This window comes from Aulonocara sp. 'chitande type north' Nkhata Bay, linkage group LG4, assembly GCF_057382095.1.
Source record: "Aulonocara sp. 'chitande type north' Nkhata Bay isolate Kocher_YH1m ecotype deep benthic linkage group LG4, A_spYH_male_GT1.1, whole genome shotgun sequence".
NCBI lineage: Eukaryota > Metazoa > Chordata > Actinopteri > Cichliformes > Cichlidae > Aulonocara > Aulonocara sp. 'chitande type north' Nkhata Bay.
In genome coordinates, this window is record NC_141347.1 from 16,197,079 (window position 1) to 16,217,942 (window position 20,864).

General features: G+C 39.5%; 1 protein-coding gene across 2 annotated transcripts in view; it reads right to left on the reverse strand.

Annotated features, from left to right (window-relative positions):
* Positions 1 to 20,864, reverse strand: part of prkcbb (protein kinase C, beta b) — a 108,042-nt gene that overhangs the window by 58,932 nt on the left and 28,246 nt on the right. For both annotated transcript variants that reach the window (XM_086288743.1, XM_086288742.1), the window contains exons 3-5: positions 18,064 to 18,146; positions 8,784 to 8,895; positions 8,291 to 8,419 (exon numbers count right to left, since the gene is read on the reverse strand). In XM_086288743.1, the coding sequence (XP_086144869.1) occupies positions 8,291 to 8,419; positions 8,784 to 8,895; positions 18,064 to 18,146 (324 nt within the window). The remainder of the gene's footprint in view (positions 1 to 8,290; positions 8,420 to 8,783; positions 8,896 to 18,063; positions 18,147 to 20,864) is intronic.

Sequence of the window (20,864 nt, forward strand, 5' to 3'; positions counted from 1 at the left end):
CCTGAAATCAACAAATTAAATTTCGGCATGCTTAACCTAACTATACAGGAGGCTACAGCCTTGAGGTTAACAGAGTCTGTCTGTAATGACCGTGTAGACCGATGAAGGTTGCCAGTTCCAACACTAATCCCTCTTATGTGGCTGTTTGTTATTGGGCTGTAATTGTATTCCAGTGGTGTAAAATCCCCTGCGGTCAGAGTGTGGGTTAAATTGCATGTGCGCACAGTTACAGTTCCCGGTCAAGTTGTGAGGTCACATCCAATTACCAAAAGCGGGGCTGCTGTGTCTTAGGCAGCCCATTAGGAAAGCAGTTGACACACAAAAGCACACGAGACCTTTGTCACTGCACATGCAACACACACAGAAAACAAATGTGTTTGGTTAGAGCGCTGTCATTTTGGTTGTGGGCCTCCTGGCAAAACATGATAAACTAAGGTGTTATGTGCAATATTTCATCTACACTGCTTTCAGGGCAAATGATCACATCCTGTTAAAATTAAATATAAAGAAAACAGATAAGCACTTTCATTCCATTCATCGATCTCACAGGACTCTATGCTTTACTAGTCGTTCCCAGTGATTGCCTTATCGTAAAGTCCTGCTGTGTCTAACCTTTGCATTGGTTACTTCCTGTTTAATTTTGGTACTCCCTTTTCTCTTGTGCTTTGTATTCATTATTACTTCCTCCCCTGTGATTGTGTGTCTCGGTTGTGTCTCGGTTGTGTGAGAGTATAAATCGTGCTGTCTTTTCCTTGCTCTTTGTCAGGTTGTCTGTATGGATTTGTTTTGGACTTTTGACCTATAAAGTAGGGCTGTTCCATATAACGATATATATCGGATGATGATATAAAAACGTCTATCGTTTCATTTTACGCTATCGTTTGTTTCCTGGTGTCATAAAATAAACTGTTTACAGCAATATTTTTTCATGGTTTTGATGGTCACTGTAGTGGCTATATTAATTTCTTAAAGTTCTCTCTTTCTCTTATATTTAATATAACCACTAGGGCTGGGTATCGTCACTGATTTCTAGAATCGATTCGATCCACGATTCAATTCGATTCGATTCGATTCGATTTGAATCTGGGAAATTTTGACAGTCAGAAATATTATTATTCAGATCAGAACATTTACATATTTTTGTATCTATAAAAAGGAAGCTGACACACGCAAGACTTTATCAAAGGTGTAAGCATCACAGCAGATGCCTTTGTGTCAAAGTAGCTGAAGATAAAACACAGAAAAACATGAAGGTGATTTTCCTGGCCTGGGATTTTATAAAAATATTCTGCAGTACATCAAAAACGAAAGAAAACCATTAATCAACATGAACATTACCTCTGATGTTACAGCGGTTTTATTAGAGACACAGCTAAGCGTTTTGCATTTTGCATAATTTTAAAAAGTTTAAATTTGTTCAGTATTGAACGGCAGAAATTAGGTTTTCTTTTCGGAAGTAAGTAAAAGGAAACAAACAGCGGCCGAGTGCGCTGTAAACAACGGTAGACTTGTGCGTAACAAGCAAGCGAATAATGCAGAAAACAGATTTTTAGACGGGAAACTGTTCTTAAAGTACAGAGAGAGAGAGAGAGCTGTGCATGATGTGTGATTTTATTGTGGTGGAAGCAAAACAGCAAAAGTCGGAGCGAGTCCATGACGATGTTTATGTGAAGTTTGGTTTGGATCTTCTTTTGCTGCTGGTTCGGTCAATATTGTTTGGAGAGAGATCAAACTAACAGCTTTAGAATCAGTGCAAAAAGGGCGTAAATACAAAGCACGGACCTGCCGACAGATCAGAATCTGCGAGCTGTCGGCTTTCAGCCCCGTGCCGTCGGTGAGAAAGGTGACATCTCACTGATTCTGATCCGCGGGTCCCGCTGTGTATTTAAGTCTTTGTGCAGAATCAGTGTTCCTGCTCTCATTTACTGTTTTAGCTGTTTGGTGGTTCTTGAAATTTTGTGAGGTTTCACCTGAGATTCTGGCGTTTCGGGAAAAATAAATTTATATTAAAAAATCGATTCAAGATTTTAATGAATCGATTTCACGTTATCCAAGCCAGAATCGATTTTAATCGATAAATCGATTATAAAAACCCACCCCTAATAACCACACTATGGACGACAAGCCTGTTTTTACGTGTTGTCCTTAGCAACAATGACGGTAAAACCATCGCGTGGCTCCGATGTCCGCTTGTTTGTTTTCCACATAAACCTTTCACAATAAAGCTCAAGATCCTGTTGAGACTTTTCAAAATAAACTGAATCAAGTGAAAGAGTATGCAGAGAGTTTACGGATGAGAAGAAAAAAAGGAGCCATCAGGTGCTAAAAAATAAAACTTAGACTCAAACTTTGAAAGAAACTGGTGACCGTTACAACTTATGTCTAAATGTATAGTTTCATGCATCGGTTAAAACACTCGACTCCAGGTACATGACGCCCAGCTGGAAAAACTTCACACAAGTCAAGTTGCCCGAGATTCACTGAATTTACAGAAAATGTTACATTTTTGTGATTTATATTGTTGTCAGGACGATAAATGTCTTATATCGGGATATGAGATTTTTGCCATAGTGCACAGCCCTACTATAAAGGTGCATTTAAAGGACTACATGTACATCTTATATTGCCATTTTCTGACAATGGGTCTTTACCCAGATAGGAGACATACTAATTTTGCCTATTTTATTCACTTACAGCACAGTTGTTGCACCAGCAGATGTAGGATGAGCCAGATGTGGCTCAAATGTCACAACACATCTCATATCTGGCCTTTTATAAGTTGGACCTCTGGCTGAGCTGAGGCAGCCAGATTCACCCTGGGCAAAGACAAATGTGGCCCATAAAAGAAGTGCATAACTTTGCCACTTTTAAGCCAAACATTTATTGCAATCTGGGTTGAGCGTGTGAATTTTAGCAGACTCAGTAGCGGCTTTGATCTCCCAGTGCAGCACAGAAGAATTTGTGCTATTTAACGAGTGGAGGGCGAGAGAAAAAGTAGCACGCACTGCGACTTATTTTAGCTAAATTTGGCGAAAGGTCTGTTTGCATACTGACAAAAAGTGTTGCACACTGTTACTCAATAATCCTTTGGGGGACGTGCAGCATAGCCAGAGGAGAAACTAGAGCAGCTTGCCAGTGAACTCACAGTGTGAGAAAAACCTCAAAGATGTCAGAGAGATGAAGTCTTCATGCTCTTTAACCATTACTCTACACTAAACTCCAGGAGGTTAACCACAGCACACAGCCATTGGCCAGCATTAAGCCCTCAGTGAAGCAGCTCAATAAATATTAGATGATGCCCGTTAAAGTGACCATCAAATGCAGGTCGAGGAGGAGAGCTGTAAAGAGGGTAGCATGCCAAAGAGTCTCAAAGGACACTTACAGTAAAGACGTGCAGATTTTATAGAAGTGAATGGACCTGTTTGTGTATGCACAGGTGAGAAATTCTTGCTTGCATCCAGTGTGTGCTAACTGAAAGGCACATGTACGGGTCTGTGTTTGTGTGTGAGGGGCAGGCAGAGGTGATAAGAGTGCAGTTACAGCAGAATACTACATGTGAAGTGCTGCGTGGGTGTTGGCTGTGCCCCTTTTCCCCTGTGAAGCAGCTTCATAGGATGGTAAGTAGGATTACTGGGTTATATCCACCTTCTTCTTGCTTGCAAAAGCTTTTCTGAGAATGTCATCCGGTGGATGTTGACAGTGTTCAGTCTGGGATGCCTGAACAGATGACAACAATAATAACCCAAAGTCTGAAGAGTCTAGATATTTAACATCTTATCTGAGCCTCACAAAGCAGGAAATAATGTGCTGTGGCTCTGTGGTTTTCCCAGACAGGCATTGCTACTCCCACCTGTACTTCCAAATGCCTGCAGTGTCACCTGACCCACGTTTTCTCTCTGCTCTTGATTGGCTGCTGCTTTTCAGCTAATGAATTATGCAATATACCGTACATGCTTGCAGCTATCCATCTGTCCCTGGTTCAGTTTCAGAATAATGACTATTTTTAAAAACAAAAATCAAAAACATGGTCATGTTTTGGGACAAGCCTACTTCCTTTGCACCCCCCTCCTGCTCCTGTGATCTACACCTATATGTCTATTCATTCATCTGTTTTCTTAATTGCTCATCCAGTTCTTGGTTGTGGACAGGGTTAGGGTTAGCAAAAGGTGGGTCACATCCTATGTCAGGTCTAATGCAGAGAGACAGACAACTATTTAAGCCCACATTCACACACCTACAGCCAGTTTAGTCTCACCAATTGACATAAAATGTCTTCGGACTGTAGGAGGAAGCTGGAATATCTGGACAGAACCCACACCTCCCCTTTTCATTCTCTGATTTAAATTAGACTTTAGTAAAAGCGTCTAATGTAAATGCTGCAACATTCCTTGTTTGTGTTGCATCAAGTTTTTATTCCCAGCTCCTGATCAGTTAGAAGGCCATTTCACTAAACAACTGGCCAGCTATGCACTGATTGGAGAGGAGCTGGAAAGGGTTTAAACTTTAATGCAGTTCTCCTCAGTCTTTGTAGTTATATACCAATACATCCCACCTTTCAGAACAGCTAGAGACACACAACAGGCTGTATAAAACAGGTAAATGATCCCCTACCTCACTATTAGGCAGCTTGGGTGGAGTACCAAAGACAGAGGGAACCTTTTAGTGTCCCACTGAATTCTCCCTGCTGGAGGCTGACGCCCCCCCCCCCCCCCATCTCCATGTGCACTGTACTGCCAGTGACCTGAGCTCTAATCTGACTATGAAAGAGGCCGGAGGTGAATTAAAATTGATTATTAAAGTGTCACTTTACGCCAATGTCAATTGCTTTGATTAAATCCACAACCCAATTGCACTTCTCAGCGTAGCAGCTGTTTTCACCAGATCCCGCTACATTAAGCTGTAAAATAATTCCTAGTGGTTCTGCAATTCATTCTCAGTGGTGGCATTTCCCCCCACCTCTACCTCACTGCATAGAGGGTATACGCCAATCATAGCTCCACACTGACCCCTGTGGACAAAAGCGAGCACTACTCCTCCAAATCCTCCTTTTACTATAATCTGCAAAACACAACCACAAGTTATATGCACATTAACATAAAAATCAGTGTATGTGAAAGACCGAAATATAGATGAGACTAAACTTCATGGTAAATAGCTTTAGTTAATGTACTTTGACATTTTCTACCATCTAGCTCAACTATCATCTGCTCTGGTTTGCAGCACCAGTGAATTTTTAGCCTTTTCTGCTGTCTTAGCAGTCTGCATGTGATAAGTCTGCTCTCTTATCATTTCCCAGAGTAACCACCACTTAATGATCAGTCTACGAGCGTGGGAATCTGAAAAAGAGAACAGAGGAGGGGAATCTGCAGAGGAATTAAACCCAGCAAGAGCCAATAAAGGGAAAATATCCTACATGCAAAAATAACAGGCCTATGAATGTGCTGTTACAAGTTCTCGCTAACATTTATGCAATATTTAGTGAGGACACTGTTTGTTTTCATGGGTCCAATCAATAACTGCAGCAAAATGCCTGGATACATTTGTAGATCAGGAAGAAGTCAGCCACCATTTATTTATGCTTTGTAAGGAGATGCACTGCCAAAAACTACTTTACAAACTCTTTGCTTTTACAGAGCTGGAGGAACAACAAAAAATAAGAGATGAAGCGAACTGAAGACTCGGCATGGCTTAGGAAACAACAGGAGTTTTATGGCTTAAGATTTGAGATAGGATATCTTACGAGATGCTTATTCATATGCTGAAGTTTAGATGAAAAGACAAGGACAAAAAAAGGGAAGAAAAATGCACATTAATTATCACTACGTCACCTGCTGCTCGAGTATGAACTGTGACACATCTGAAGCTGGAGCAGGTTTATGCAGCCGTGTTTAGGAACTCACATCACACAGCTGGAGTACGGATCCTCAATAAAGTTATTTTTTCGTTTGAGGCAAAGCTGTGATTATCAGGGTAATGAAAAACGTTAATGTAAATCTCTGCAGCCACCTGCAGGTCATAAAAGGCACTGCGGATCAATGTAACGACGTTTCTCTCCACTTTTCCAATTTTTTTTCAGTTAAATAGACAGAAACATTGTTCCAAGAATGATGTGAGCACACAGTGTAGTGAATAGTATATCTCTTTGAAACAACACTTGCTTAAATGATACAACATGAATGTCTACATATTGTACTGACATGCATACTAACATTTGCCACGATAACCATTTTTATATGTGCACGAAATGAGAGCCATCACTTAATTTACAGCAAAGATTTTTGTAGTTTTTAATAACTTATATTTCACAAATAAAACATTCCTCTGAGTTGTTGAGAAAAAAACAGTTTAACCAGATGAATTTATTAATAATTAATATTTCATATTTTTGAAAGCTTGGCAGATAGTGATTTCTCTGAGCAGCACCCTGCTTTTTTATTTATTCTTTGGCTGCCAGACATGACCGAGCGAAGCAGGTGAAATTTCTGACTGCCAAATACATAAACATGGTTTCACAAACATTTTTCACTACTGTGCAAATGTCAGTGGTACGCGTAACATCTGGCAGGCAAATAAAAAAATCAGACAAACCGAAGAACAAATGGAGACACAGTCCACAACACACTGGAATTGACTCAACTTGCTTACCCAGTGTATCCCATCATCGTTTCAATATATTTAACCCAGAGAGAGAGCTAGCTTTGCCTGAATGCACTGGTTAAATCACAGCGTGAAGGACGGCTCAGTGCATGAAGCGACTTCATAGGGGACACATAAATTAAGTCAGCTGATGGAGGAAAGCTAAACAGCCATGATATCAATGAAAAGTGAGACTATTAACGTACTGATATGCGACACACTGCAATCTGAAACTGAAAATGTAACAACTGTAACGTAAAAAACTGAATTAATTAACAATTAATGAATCCGTTTTTTCCTTTATTCTAACACCAGATTGATGACTTGATGCCAAATGACCACGAGAGCAGGGAGATTGCAGTTGTTATCATCATCCCTAATATTGCATCACTCTAATAGTTTTCTAGGTTGTGGTGTGGTTAAGCACTAGAGTCCAGCATCTGATAGAGTTGCCAAATGACCTTTTTAATCACTGACAGCATCTCGTGAGTTTTGGACCTGGGGATGACACTTCACAGAAATGAGGCCGTGTTCTCACTAGCTGAGTCGAGAATGGTAAATGATTTCATGTTCAGTCACACCTCAGTCTGCCCAGAAATAATACCAGTAACTGCAGTGGGGCTACTTGGACATAGCGTCATTATAATGGTAATAAATATAAATAAAGCACTTTAAATGGTTAATAAATAACCAAACAGAACCTGTAAAGATCATCTTGGAAAAGCAAAACGTGTGTTCAGATCACAATTCTGAGCTGACAGGATAGGCTTTGAAAAAAAAGTCCAACTCTAGATCTGAAATAAACATGTTTGCAGCCAGGTTCAAATAAAGCTTTTGGTCTGTATATTTCAACAACTGAACGAAAGATGATTTCTTAAAATATTCAATTAGAATGGAAGAGAATAGCCTTTTAGTTTCACCGCACATACAACGAAATTGTGGGTGCTCCACACCAACTGTGCGTGGAATAAAAGACGTCATCAAACATGCAGATCCATCAGCTGTGGCAACTCCTCGGCAATAAGAGAGCAAATATCATAAGTGTGTAACCCAGTTATGGTGATTGAAATTCTAGTATTTTATTAGCGTGTCACTGAGCACTCATTTACAAGAATGTGTGTCTGTGTGAGGCATTCACACAGTCCATGTCTGCAATTTGCTAACCGAGCCTGTGGGCATTAGCCGATAACTCGTCCAAATGTGGTCACGTGCGGATCCAAAAATCCAAGATGGCCGTAGTCCTAAAATTGAGGCTTCCAAAATTTTATTCCACAAACTATTTTTATACATAGTCTGATTGAAGCAAACCTGCTTCTATTAAGTATATTGTGTTAGTTTTCAAAGATACACACTGACTGTACTCCAGGCTCATTTTCCTTTCACAGAGGAAACATCGGTGTATCTGAATAAATTATTACATTATTACAGACCAAAGTGTGTGGCACTTTCCTCTAATGAAAGTGGAAATGAATGCAGACCAAACGAGAGTGCTTTCTAAGTGTGAGCTCATATTTCAGTTCCATCCTTCATCTTTGCCAACAGCAGAGGGAGACAGAAGACCGGTATTCTCAAACTTTAAAATGACAAGCGAGCCGGAGGACTGCACAGGTGTGTGTAGGCTGTAAACGTGTGTATGCTTCTGGAATATACTTACTGGTAACAGTGAGAACATTGGTCTTAACCTCGGCGGTGATCTGGATGCGACCTCTCCTCTCAGTGTGGTCTGTGCCACACAGGCTCGGCACGTTGGCCACACATCGCTTATGGATGTTCATCATACAGTCTGAAAAATACATATTCACACACACCCACAGATATGTTTGTAATGTTATGCAAGAGTATTATTCATAGTGATATGTGTGCCATAAAATGATTACATACTACTGCATGTCCTCCTTCACTACATCCATGAAGTTTCTTTGTGGTCTTCCTCTTTTCTTCCTGCCTACATATCCAGCACCTTTTCCCAATATAGTCACCATCCCTCCCCTTTAATAACATTAAGGTATGAATAATGTTCTACCTAATTGTACATCCCTCTGTGTGAGCATACCACCTAAATACTGTACAATCTAAATATGGATGGTACAATCGTAAGGCTGCAGTATGTGATACATGCATAAATGGGCAGCGGGTGTACTACATACGGTCACATCTCATTCCCTGGTGTATGAGGCCATAGAGTAGGGAGCCACAGTGGTCACAGAAGGTGGGGCTGGAGTAGGTGTGGATCTTAAACTTGTGCTTTGACCTCGGGTCCTGAAGAGCAAAGGACAAAAACAGAGAATTAAAGACTTTTTCACTACAAATTAAACATTTCTTTAATGATTGTGTTGTTCAGCTGTTTAACTGTGCACTGTTCAACCGCTTAAAAACAAACAAACAAAAAAACTGAATGAATGAAGCTTTGCCTGTTCCTCTCCTCCTCCATCTGTTTGATATTCTCCTTTTATCACCAGCATTCATCTTAGTCTCTCTCTCTGACTTTCCACTGCTCTGAATGGTAATGGTGCATTCAGGGGAAAGTTTTGACAGGCGGTGTTTACATACGGGCACATGCACTGTAATCTGATCAAAATACATTTCCTCTGAATTTCTTTGTTGGCATCAATTTAGAAAGGCTACGAAGGATGCACATCCATGTGTGTCTGTAGGCAACAACAGTGACGCAAAAAGTTTGCATGAAGTCAGCCTCCCGTGACATCTGTTAAAGTCGAATGAATAGCAGAGACAGCGTACGGCTACGGCTACTTGCTGTCTGTGCAGGTCTGCTGCGCACAGTTGTGTTGGGTTAGTGTTACTTCAAAGGACATTACACAAAAACGTGTCTAAGTGTGTAAACAGATTGATGACCTAACCACACAGGTAAGTCAAGCACACAGATCTGGGTGTGGCTCCGATGATGTAAGAGCATCAATAACAGAATCAGAATAATTTATAGTCACATGGTCACAGTTGCTACAAGACCATAAGAACAGTAGCTGAATAAACTAAATTAAATGTTACAATATATTACAAAGTTACAAAATATAGCAAAATAAAATATACAGATTGCTCAACTATAAATATCCCAGGATATAACACAAATGTAAATGGTTGAAATGAAAACGCCTCTCTTCTCAGACTGTACGTGATATTAAGTGTGTGCACTGAACGTTCTCCTGTGACTGGACAGCACGTCATGGAGCATTGTCCTTATCTTGGACAACATCCGCCTCTCCGTCTCCACCTTAACAGAGTCCAGTTCCATCCCCGCAACATTACTGGCCCTCCGGATCAGTTTATTGAGTTTGCTGGCATCTGCACCCAGGCTAAAAAAAGGGAAAAACTGTCACTTATCTGCAATTTGGTCATTTTGTCCTTTTGACAGTAATTATGTGCTTTGAACTGACAAAAAAATGGATGCCATTACTTTTTATGGACGTTCAGAACTGAATCATAACTGGGGCGGAAACACGGCTATTTCTGCCTAATGTGTGTGACACCTGCAACCACACCTGGATCACACACACACACACACACACACACACACACACGCACACACATTAACTCCTAGGCCGTGCACATCCGATATACCGCTTGTGGAGGATCCAAACTGTGCAGCGAAGCGGGCGTACTTCAATGTGGGAGTTAAAATATTTCTGCCAAGGGGATCCATCGCAGCTAGCAAACATGCAGATACAGAATTTAATATGATTTGTGAGGGATCTCCTCCAGCGCAAAGTGCTTTGATGACATCAAATAGACCAGTGCTTACTGTTAATTTTCCTTTAAAGCCAATTTAGAAGGAGACCACGAGTGCCAGTTTTCTTTCACACGTGCCTTCGTGCCTTTTAATCTCATGAGCCAAGAAAAAATTAGAATGATTGATGTCTTCCTCTCTTCCACACCTGTCCTGGAAATAACATTAAATTTAGGTGACCAGTCAATTATACCCAGTGTCCCCACAGTGTCTTCAGCAGTGTTGCCCTAAGCCTGAATGTGTGGATGCCTGTGATTTCCGTGTACATTTCCACGCGCTACTTTGTGTATTTGTTTCAAATGCTGTTTTTCGCCTTTCTCGAGGACAATACCACCTACTGTTTCTTTTTTGTGCCGCATAAAAACAAGGGAACATTGTGCTGCTGAAGCTCCAGTGATGAGCAGCAGCAGACAGAGATTACAAAGAGTGCCAGCTTCTTTATAAATATGAATGATTAAATGCATCTGCAGCGAAAACTCAAACATCAATGAGAAAGAAAAATCATTAAGAAGAACGCATGAAAGCAGTGACTAGGAGAAAAAAGACACCACTTTTATTGTCTCCCCCTTCTTTGATGAACTTTATTTTGATGTAAAATCAGTTTAAACAGATTTTTAAAAAATACCTTTTCTGTCATTTTTCTCACAGAAGTCAATATATGAATAAAAATAAGTTAAGTTCTTTAACCCTTCCATCCACCCTGACCTCCTCCCTACAGGACGTGGACATTGTGATCTATAAGGTTGCTTCAATATGACGGTGTTTTCAAGGATGATGTTAATTTCATGAGTCAAAACAAGCTGTGAAAAACACCGGTAGGTCTTCTTGATTTAATGTTTCCACTTAGTGAACAGTAAACTAAAGTAAAGTAAAACAAAGAAATGTAAGTTTGAATCACAGCTTAACAACAATCAGCTTAATATATCATCCTAAAATGGAAGGTTTACGTGACTGTGTTAGGATGTTCTGCCAACTTTTGTGTTTAACACTTTTAGATTTGAGTGTGAAAGGATCAGAACTGGAATATTTCAGTGTTTGGACTAATATTTGTGTATATATGTATATATATTTAATAGCATCCAGCCACAGCTTCACTGGCTCCAGTTTCTCAGTTTAGGTACAGAGACCAAGCAGCATGTGAGGCTTCCTCTGTCAAAATGACATTAGAGTTGTATATTCATGTCATAATTTCAATATAAAATAACCAATTTTGATTAGTAAGCCTTAGCATAACATTAAGGAGATTTTGTTACCTTCAAACAGAGCCAGGACATTCTGTTTATACCTTCAAATAGCCAAACCTGTTTTATTATTATGAGATGGAAAATATTTTACCACATTCTTTTTGCCGTCCTTCTACCACCATTTTACTGAAATTGTAAAGGTCTTCCAGAGGTCCTCAACTTTAATAACTGATAGCTGATAAATAACTCGACCTCGGTACTGAAATTAACCTGTTCAAACAGGCCCAGTGTCTGAGAGGGCATGCTGGGAAAAAAAAGTATCTACACTAAACTAAAGCTTCTTTTGGCCGCTCTCTTATTTACAAGGAGTCGCCACAGTGGACGCCTCTGCATATTTGAGTTGGCAGATCTTTACCTCAGAAGTCTTTTCTGACACAACCCCTCCCAGGGGATTTTTGCCTCCTCCCAGACTTAAAGAGGGGATCTTTTTCATGAAAATGTCTCCACTGTGCTATGACGGCGTACTAAGGCCACATTAAAATATATATATTATTGTTCTTTTTGAGAATAAAGTTGAAACGTGGATATTAAAGATCCTGAAAAACCAAAAAACTGCCACGGCTGCTCTACCCTCTACAAACAACTTGATCAGGTATCTTCTTGTGGTACACCATACATCCTCTTTACTGCACGAGGGTGTAAACATCACTATCCTTGCAGCTGTCCACTGCCAACTTCTCCAAGTTTCTGTGTTTTTTTCCTTCTGACCAGATGCAACTTTCTACACCATCTCTTTAACGTGTTAATACTTATCACCACGATGTGTATGTGCTAAAGGAGAAATCATTTCCTTGCTACTAAAACCAATTCTCAAGCACGAGTTCACTACCTCATCTAAACAAGGCGTTTTGTAGAGGGGACAGCAGCCGTGACAGTTGTCTGACAAGAAATGACAACTTTGATCTCCACATTTTGACGTTATTCTCAAAAATGAACAATATTTTCTTGATCTGGCCCTGATATTCCTTCATGCCATGGAGCCACTGGGGGAAAAGTCTTGTCACCAGTTTTATGCTGATATATTTGTTTTTGTGTGTTACCATAGATATGCTTTGACACCTGTTATCTTCTCTACAGTGTTGCCAAATTTCACCCAAAAAGAAGTTATTCAAAGCAGATTTAACAAATTTGATTTTTTTTAGCATGTAAACTGAAAACCTGCTCATAAAATCAGCCAGTGACTAGCCATTAGTCCATGCTCAGTGCGCTGTTTTGACCACCTTCCTGTCACTGTGTTGTCTCTCACTCGCTGCTCTTCTTTTGTTTTTTAAAACTCTGCTGTCTGTTAAATTCCCTGGCATTAGCATCAGTCAGCTCACAACAATTACATACACATCTTGTCATGTTTTCATGATGCTGCGTGACAGGCAGATCGGTGCTCACAGTCACTCACACGAAAACTTTTTATTTTTCAGCGCTGATTTTGCCTTCAGTCCACTTACTCCTCTCAAGCTAGTACTTTCTGACATATCTCCGGTGGCAAAATCGCTGCACAGACTAAACCTGTCATGAAGCCGTTGCGTGTCATGTCGACGGGCACCACGAAGGTTATTTGTGGCTTTTACTTTTCACAGAGCTTAATTGAAACCAATATAAACATGCTCATGTTAGGCATTATTTATTCGAAAGTTTTGCTACAAGCAAGTCTGAAAAACAAAAATAGTTTTTTACTAAAAAAAAAAAAAATGCTGAAAAACTTAATTTTCTTCCCAAAAAGAAATGCAGTTTTTGCTTTACTCGTGCATTAAAACACAGAAGTGTGTCAGCTTGTTTTTATCTTCATTATATCATTGTGTATAGTCAGATGGCAAAAACAGCTGTTTATAAACATCAAACGCCTGAATAACAAACACATATATCTTTGTGAGCTACATATTCATGTTGTAAGAGAAAGTTATGAATTACAGGCACTGTTAGCGTGTTAGTGTTGATGAACGGTTGTTTACACATATGCACGACGTCACATTTTAGTGAAAAATACCACTGCACTAAAAATTGGTTAGCAGATTGTATTTACAAACATCAACATGTGCAATGTAGACGTAATGTCACTGTTTGTTTTGGGGTCTAAATATATTATGTGATTTATAAGGATCTGAGTGTTAGATCAATAATTACCAAAAGCTATACAGACATTGATAATCCTGGTGCAATAGGCAGTTAATATAGTAAGTTTCATCCAGTTGAACGCATCAAGGAGGAGCAACGGAGCAAACATACATAAATATGCTACAGCAGATCTACTGTATGTTAATGAGTAAGCTGTTTTATTAACATGAAAAATGAAACACACTCAAAGCTCACATAAAAAAACCACGTTATTTATCCTACAATAATATCAAGATAAAGAAAAAAGTAAAACAAAATGAAAACAAAACAAACAGTAAGTCAGAGTTTGGTTTGATCTGCCTTTATTTTAAGAGGCGCACTTATTTTAGCTTGCATCGTCACATAAAACAAAGTAATAAATACACAGATTAACTTTTTAAATCTAGAAAAACTTCAGTTAGTATGACTCACATTGCTGTTATTGAAAAACTATGTGTACTTCCCCAAAGGCTGTGAAAGTTAACCAGCAAACATTCTTTTGTAGCCACCCACTCCGATTCAATAAGAGGCTGTAAACTTTCCTCCGAAAAAGTAAAATGTAATATAACGCAGGCTGCAACAGCTGCTTTTGCTGCCCTGATCAATAAAAGAAACGCTGTGCCAAGTGTTTACCTGACTCAGGCTTATAACCCTTCCCGTGGGAAACATGTAAGTGAAAGCGTGTGAAATATTATTTAAAGGATTTGAGCAAAATAGATCTCTCAAGCGAGCTTGGGAGAAGGGCCTTGAAAGAAAGACAGCGCAATAACGAGACAGGGGACGGAGTCGGCCGTGCTACGTATTTAACAACAATCTCTCCATCAACCTTTCTCTTTGCCTCTCAAAGGCTACTTCACAGCTTTGACGTCTTTTTAACAACCCGTGCAGACATACTGATAAATATATCATCATGTTGAAATCATATTTATATTGTTTATGTGCAGAAATGAGAATGACCATGTATAAATGCATGCTATTGGTGCATGTGCACTTGTTGTATAGGAGTGTCTGCAAAAAAAAAAAAAAACATCAGAAAAAGGTAGAAAAGGTAATAATTTAACAAAGTGAGAATCTAAAACTGAAGCCAGCAGCATGTTAGCATAAGAAAAAGACTGGAAACAAAGAAACAAGATTATTTTAAAAAGCCTTGAAGTTTAACAAAAATGCTTATTTTGTTGTTTCTAAAAATACAAACTAATAAAAACTAATAATTCACATATTCAGAGTGTATGTCAGTCAGATGAAGCTAAAGCTTTACCTCTTTGGTGTGTTTATGCTACATTCTGACTCCAGTCAAACAGCTTTTGAGGAAAAAGCAAATGAGCAAATTATGCAAAATAAACTTAATTTAACTCTGGAGAAAAAAAAAAGGACTTCATCTACTCATCTTCTCTGACAAAATTAGATGACTAACCTGAACTAGCTTCTATTATTTCTTTTAAAATCTGTTGATATATGATAACGCCATGATCAAATTTACTGAGCTACTTCCACGTCCTTCTACGCTGCCTAGTTTCACATAATGTAATTGGACCTTTTTTACATTTTTCCCCCTACACATAACTTCCATTGCATTTTATCATATAAGAATCCACTTTTTGGTAACAGAGGCAGTTAATATTTTTGAATGGAAAACATACATCACATCAAATAAATCACAGGAAGTACGGAAATTCCACAAAACAAACAAACACACACAGAGTTAACCGTCTACTTGTCTTGCAAATTTGTAAAGCTATTTTGAAGCGGTGCTATTCTTATGCAACCGGCTTCTCAAACACACACACACACACACACACACACACACACACACACACACACACACACAACACCTTCGTAAGGGTGCGTGCCTGAAATGTAGGTTTCATTAGAGAAGCTCATCCCTCGACCTCTCCCACGGGGAGCCCATTCTATTAACCCAGATCTATAATTGAATTTGTCTTTTAATAAACATGCGCAGCTGACAGAGAGGATGAGAGAGAGACATAGAGAGAGGCAGAAGGTAAAAAGGGAGCGATGGGCTGATCGCCGCAGAGAATGATGCAATATTTCTGATCGTACAATCTTTCTAAAAAATTGGTGTTCCCATAGAACACTGAGATTTTCTAGTCAAAAGACACGCTCAGCCAGAGCACGTCTTTCATATCTGATGTATATTTATCTATATGTGATATTTAGATATACTCTATTTGCTAATATAGTGCAAAAATATTGGAACATTTCGACTGAGTGATCTGAAAATAACTGGAATAGTAAGCTCTCCTCTCCGTGTCAGCTCACAAAGGCAGTATCTGTGTGTGTGTGTACAGGTGAAGACACTGTGTCACATCTGACATGGTTATTAAAATGTTAATTTAGGAATTTGATAATGCTAATGTAAAAAAAAAATCTGGGCACTTCTGTTAGCCTCAAATAAGTATGCTACAAAATGCCAATTTCAAGAAAAACAGGTCTGTGAGTGAGTGCCGTAAGAGGCCTCATCACCCTCCTTTCTTATAATCGTCAGGCTTCTTGCCTTCCTGTCTTCTATATTTAAATGAGCAGCTAGTTAGGAGAAGATCTACCCTGCATTCCCACTGTGCTGCAACCAAGGTCGTAAGGCCATGAACTCATTAAAGAGATGACATAGTGGGGAAGGCGAGGCCCCGTAATTAAGAGCAGTGGCCCCCTGGGTGGAGTGGCATTTAAATAGAGGACAGAGTTTGGTATGGTGGTGTGGGAAACAATGGGAGACAGATAAAGACATGGGAGAGTTGCATGTGCACCAAATATAGAAATATATAGATAAGTGCCAGTAAAGCTAAGGGGACAGCTAGAGAAAATAGAGAGGAGATTATAGAGATATGGAATGACATTTGAAGTTGCTAATGAAGAAAATGGCTTTTGAAAACTCAAGAGGAAAGAGAAGACCGAGAGGAGGGGAAGTAGTTTGAAAAACATGTACACAAAATCAAGTTATTATCATAAAAAGAGACATTAGTTTATCAGCAGGATAACAGTAAAATAAAAAGGCTATGATGTCCACAATGCAGCAGCTGCATGAATATAAGACAAATGAAAGATTCCTAGAATAAAAAGTTCAGTCGTCTGCCTAAACTGGCAGTTTACAGGAAATCTGAATGGATTTTTAAGGTCAAAAGAAAGAATTGTATCAGTGTCGGTCGACACAAAACATGGGCAAAGTTTTACAAATTTTGGCGTCCAGCTTGGCATTTAAGGTGCAGCCTGTTAAGGAAGCTATAAAAACATCAACTATTTGTGGCACTGCTGTGAGAAGGAGAGGCAGGATGGGTAAATGATAAAAAGATTAACCTCTTATTCATTGCGGAGAATTATCAGTTATACAGAACACGCTACAGGAAGCCAAACAGCGTTTCCTCTGAAGGCGGCACGCTAAGTGCGCTCGTCAGGCTGAAAGGGCACTCCAGAGGCAGGTAAAGACGTGGCTGAGGAACGTAGGGAGGGGCTTCGGTGAGGATAAAAACGGCACCCTAAGAGCGCTCTTATGAGAGACAGAGAAAAAGAAGGCAAACGTCTTGTTCCTTCGGGAGGATCGGTTGGAGACTAGATTTGCATTTTAAGAATATGAATCAGAGAAAAGACAACTCGTCAGCTCCTTGACAGAGCAGCATACCACTTAACGGCACTTCATGTTGTTAGAGCGGATAAGAAGGTGAAGAGAACGTTTAAAGAGAATTAATAATAATACGAGAGTGGCACAGCTTTTAACCTCCGACAATACTCTTTGAATTCATGTCAAAGAATGCGAACTGCAACCTGTGGCTCGTACAGATAACACCACAGAAACACTCAACCAGCAAGGAGGGGTGTTTTCAAACTTCAAAGATACTAAAAAGAGATCAAGGGAACCTCTGAGCTTCAGTTTTTTATAATATAAAACCTCTAAGAGGAAGAAAAGAAGCATAGGTGAACATAGGCAGCAGTTAGAGAACACTACTTTGGGTCCATGTGGTTAAATATAAGGCCGTCATTTTCTTCGTGTAGCGTGATGAAGAGCAATTACTGTAATACAGCGGTTATATTTGGCAGCTCCAGGTGTTACATGTCTTTTCTGGCTTTTATGGTATCACTTCTTCTGTACTTACTTAAATGTAATTACTAGAGAAACTCCTGGAGGTTACGGTTGAACTGTCAAGACAGGAAAAGGAGAGTGAGAAGCGAGAAAAAGATGGAGGCTGCTCAAGCGTAACACCGGCGCCGACAGGTGACGGGGGCTCATGAATGGAAATGTCGACGTGCTCTCTGTGTCTCTCGCTTTCCACGTGTCTTTCACTTACTTGTGCATGCTCTTGCTCTCACACAGTTTAAAATGATTCGTTTATTTGTACTCACGTCTGACGCGGGCCCTTTATCAGCACCTGGGCAGGAGAAAGTGACGAACTCATGGCAACGTTTGTGAACCACGAAACAACACACTGTGAAGAGAGAAAAAGAGGAAGAGAAAGCATCAGTATTCTGTACACAGCAAAGAGATCCTGCGATCTAAAAATGTCTAAAAATCTGACATTTTTTCTTTAGCTTTGACCAGTAAACACATGCTGACTTGTATTTGCTGTTTTTAAAAACACAGTCTGATGTCAACATTAGTTTCAAGCTAACTTGAAGGCTGTTCAGCCAAAATCTTAGTCTGGCACCTGTGAATGGGCTTAAATCAGCTCACATTTGGAAAAACCTCCAACATTTAAAGCTCTTCTTTAGATGTCTCTGCCTTGAGGCGACTTTTGTTGTGATTTGGCGCTATATAAATAAAATTGAATTGAATTGAATTGCCTTTTGTTCCGTTTTCTATTAAGATGAACCCACACTGCTTCAATAATGTTGAGGTCCACGGTCAGGGGAGGCCAATCCACGACTGATCTAGGTTTGCTTTTACTGCATTAAAAGTGTGTTTGGGATCATTGTCACGCTGAAAAATGAAGCAATCTGATGTTTTACAGATGTTACTGCATGGTGGGTTAAATTCTGAAGCAGAAATGCAGCCACAATCCATCACAGAGCCTCCACTGTGTTTTACACAGGCCTGCACACACTGACTGTTAGGGCTGGGCCATATCATACCGTTCACGGTAATACCGGCGTGATTTTGGGCAACGATAGAAAAATGAAATATCGCGATAGAATATGGGTAAAAGGCGCATGTGCAGCGCCTATGTTTACATGCGCACATGAGAAGAGCGAAAGCGGATCGTTGAATGAAACCAGAATTGGTTTGTAAAAATGCTGCAACTTCAGTGGTGTGGAACTGGTTTAGCTTTCGTCCGTCACATACACAACAAAGCACTATTTTTGGTAGAGCATGCTAGCGGGCCGTCGTTATTACCGCATTGTTTGGAAAATACGGCACACTTAAACTCAATCCTTTGATTTTTCTGAAAATCGACAGTGCCCCTTATAATCCCGTGGGCCTTATGTATGAATTCTGGTTGTGTTTACTGACCTCGAAACGGTTTTATGTACACGGCGCTTGAAAATCTGTCAAATGTTTCAGTATGACTTTGCTAAGCTACGAACCCGCACCGCTTGATGGATTGTTGGAGCATTACAGCTATATTAGGCAGGCGCCTCGCGGAGTGATACGTTTTAAGTTTTTAAGTTTTGTGGATATTATACATGGTTATGCTGAGGATATGTCGGCCAGTTTCCACTGGAAATGCCTTTTGGTTAAACTGTCAATTTGCACTGTTACATTTTTATATAACTTTAATACACATAAAAAACAGCTGCTTGTTTAAGTGAAAATACATTGATGTTTTTTTGCACTAATAAAGTTGTGGAGTTGTAAAGCATTTTGTCTGGTGTCAATTATATCATCAGTTATATCGTTATCGCAAATTTTCAAATGTATATCGTGATAAATATTTTTCATATCGTCCTGCTCTACTCTCCATAAGACCTGTTACCACTGAATTTCAGTCCATTACTTGTGTCTTTTGTCGTACGCCTTTCCCCCTGTTTCCCTTTCTTCAGAATTAGGCTTCGCTGAACAGTAGATGGACCAACTGATAGGCCAGATACATCTTTCAGGTCTTGTGTCCGGTTTTTACTGGATTTTTTCCTATTTGTTAAGCACATGACTTTCAGATTCTTTTCATCTGCTGAGAGCTTTTTTAGCCCTACCACCTCTAACCCTAACACTCGTAAATTTGAGTAAGGAAATGGGAACAATTTATGTGTTTTTGCAACAGACTGCTAACACCAAAGTACCAGGGACGCAATTTAAAATTGTTTCTTTGCTAAGTTGTCTGTTATGTGTAGACTGACGAACCTGGTTAGGTGATATTTGAATGATTCACATCTAAGCATTAAGTGGCTTAACACAAAAACATTCCTCTGCTAATAACCTGTACAAGGACTGGACTGAAAATGAGTGAAAAAGCAGCCAATGACCAAAGAAAAACCTTTAAAGGATCTTCAGAAAGCCTGGAGAACTTTTGCTCAAGACCACTTTTTAAAGAAATGATAAGAAAATCTGGTTCCTTGGAGGCAAAATTTAAAGAAATGACAGGTGGCTCGAGACTTTTGCATATTCACATAATAAATATACTCATAGCTGACGATGGCTAACACAGATTATATAACTGCACTGGGTGAACAAGTACACTAACCATCTTTATCAAGATCAAAACATGATCCCAGGCACAGGAGTATTATCTGACTCACTGACTTAATTTTTATTCAACCAAAAGCACCGATATTTTTAGCAGTAGGTTTGATAGAAGCTGAGCTGTTTTGCTGTCCCTGGGCTGTTAGAAGCAGCACTTATTTAACATAAGAAAAGCTTTAGCAGTGATAAACGTACAGTGGGATTCACACCCACACTCTCTTTATTGTCACTCCAGCACCGTTGAATCACTGTCAGCCACTCTGGATAAGAGCACCTTCTAAATGTCTTGGATGTACTGTTAAATGTAACCTCTGCTTTATGGTACAGTATGTACAAAAATGACTTTGTATCAACATAATTTGCTATGTTTCTAAAGTCTACTGTGTCAACAAATTAAAATATCTCAAATCTAAATGTGCCATTTTACAGGGTTGAAGAGTTGCTGTTTTTTTGTTTTTTAAATAACAGGCATACACATCAACACACATTTAAAAAGACCAAAGGAAAGCCTATACAATAAGAATCCAAA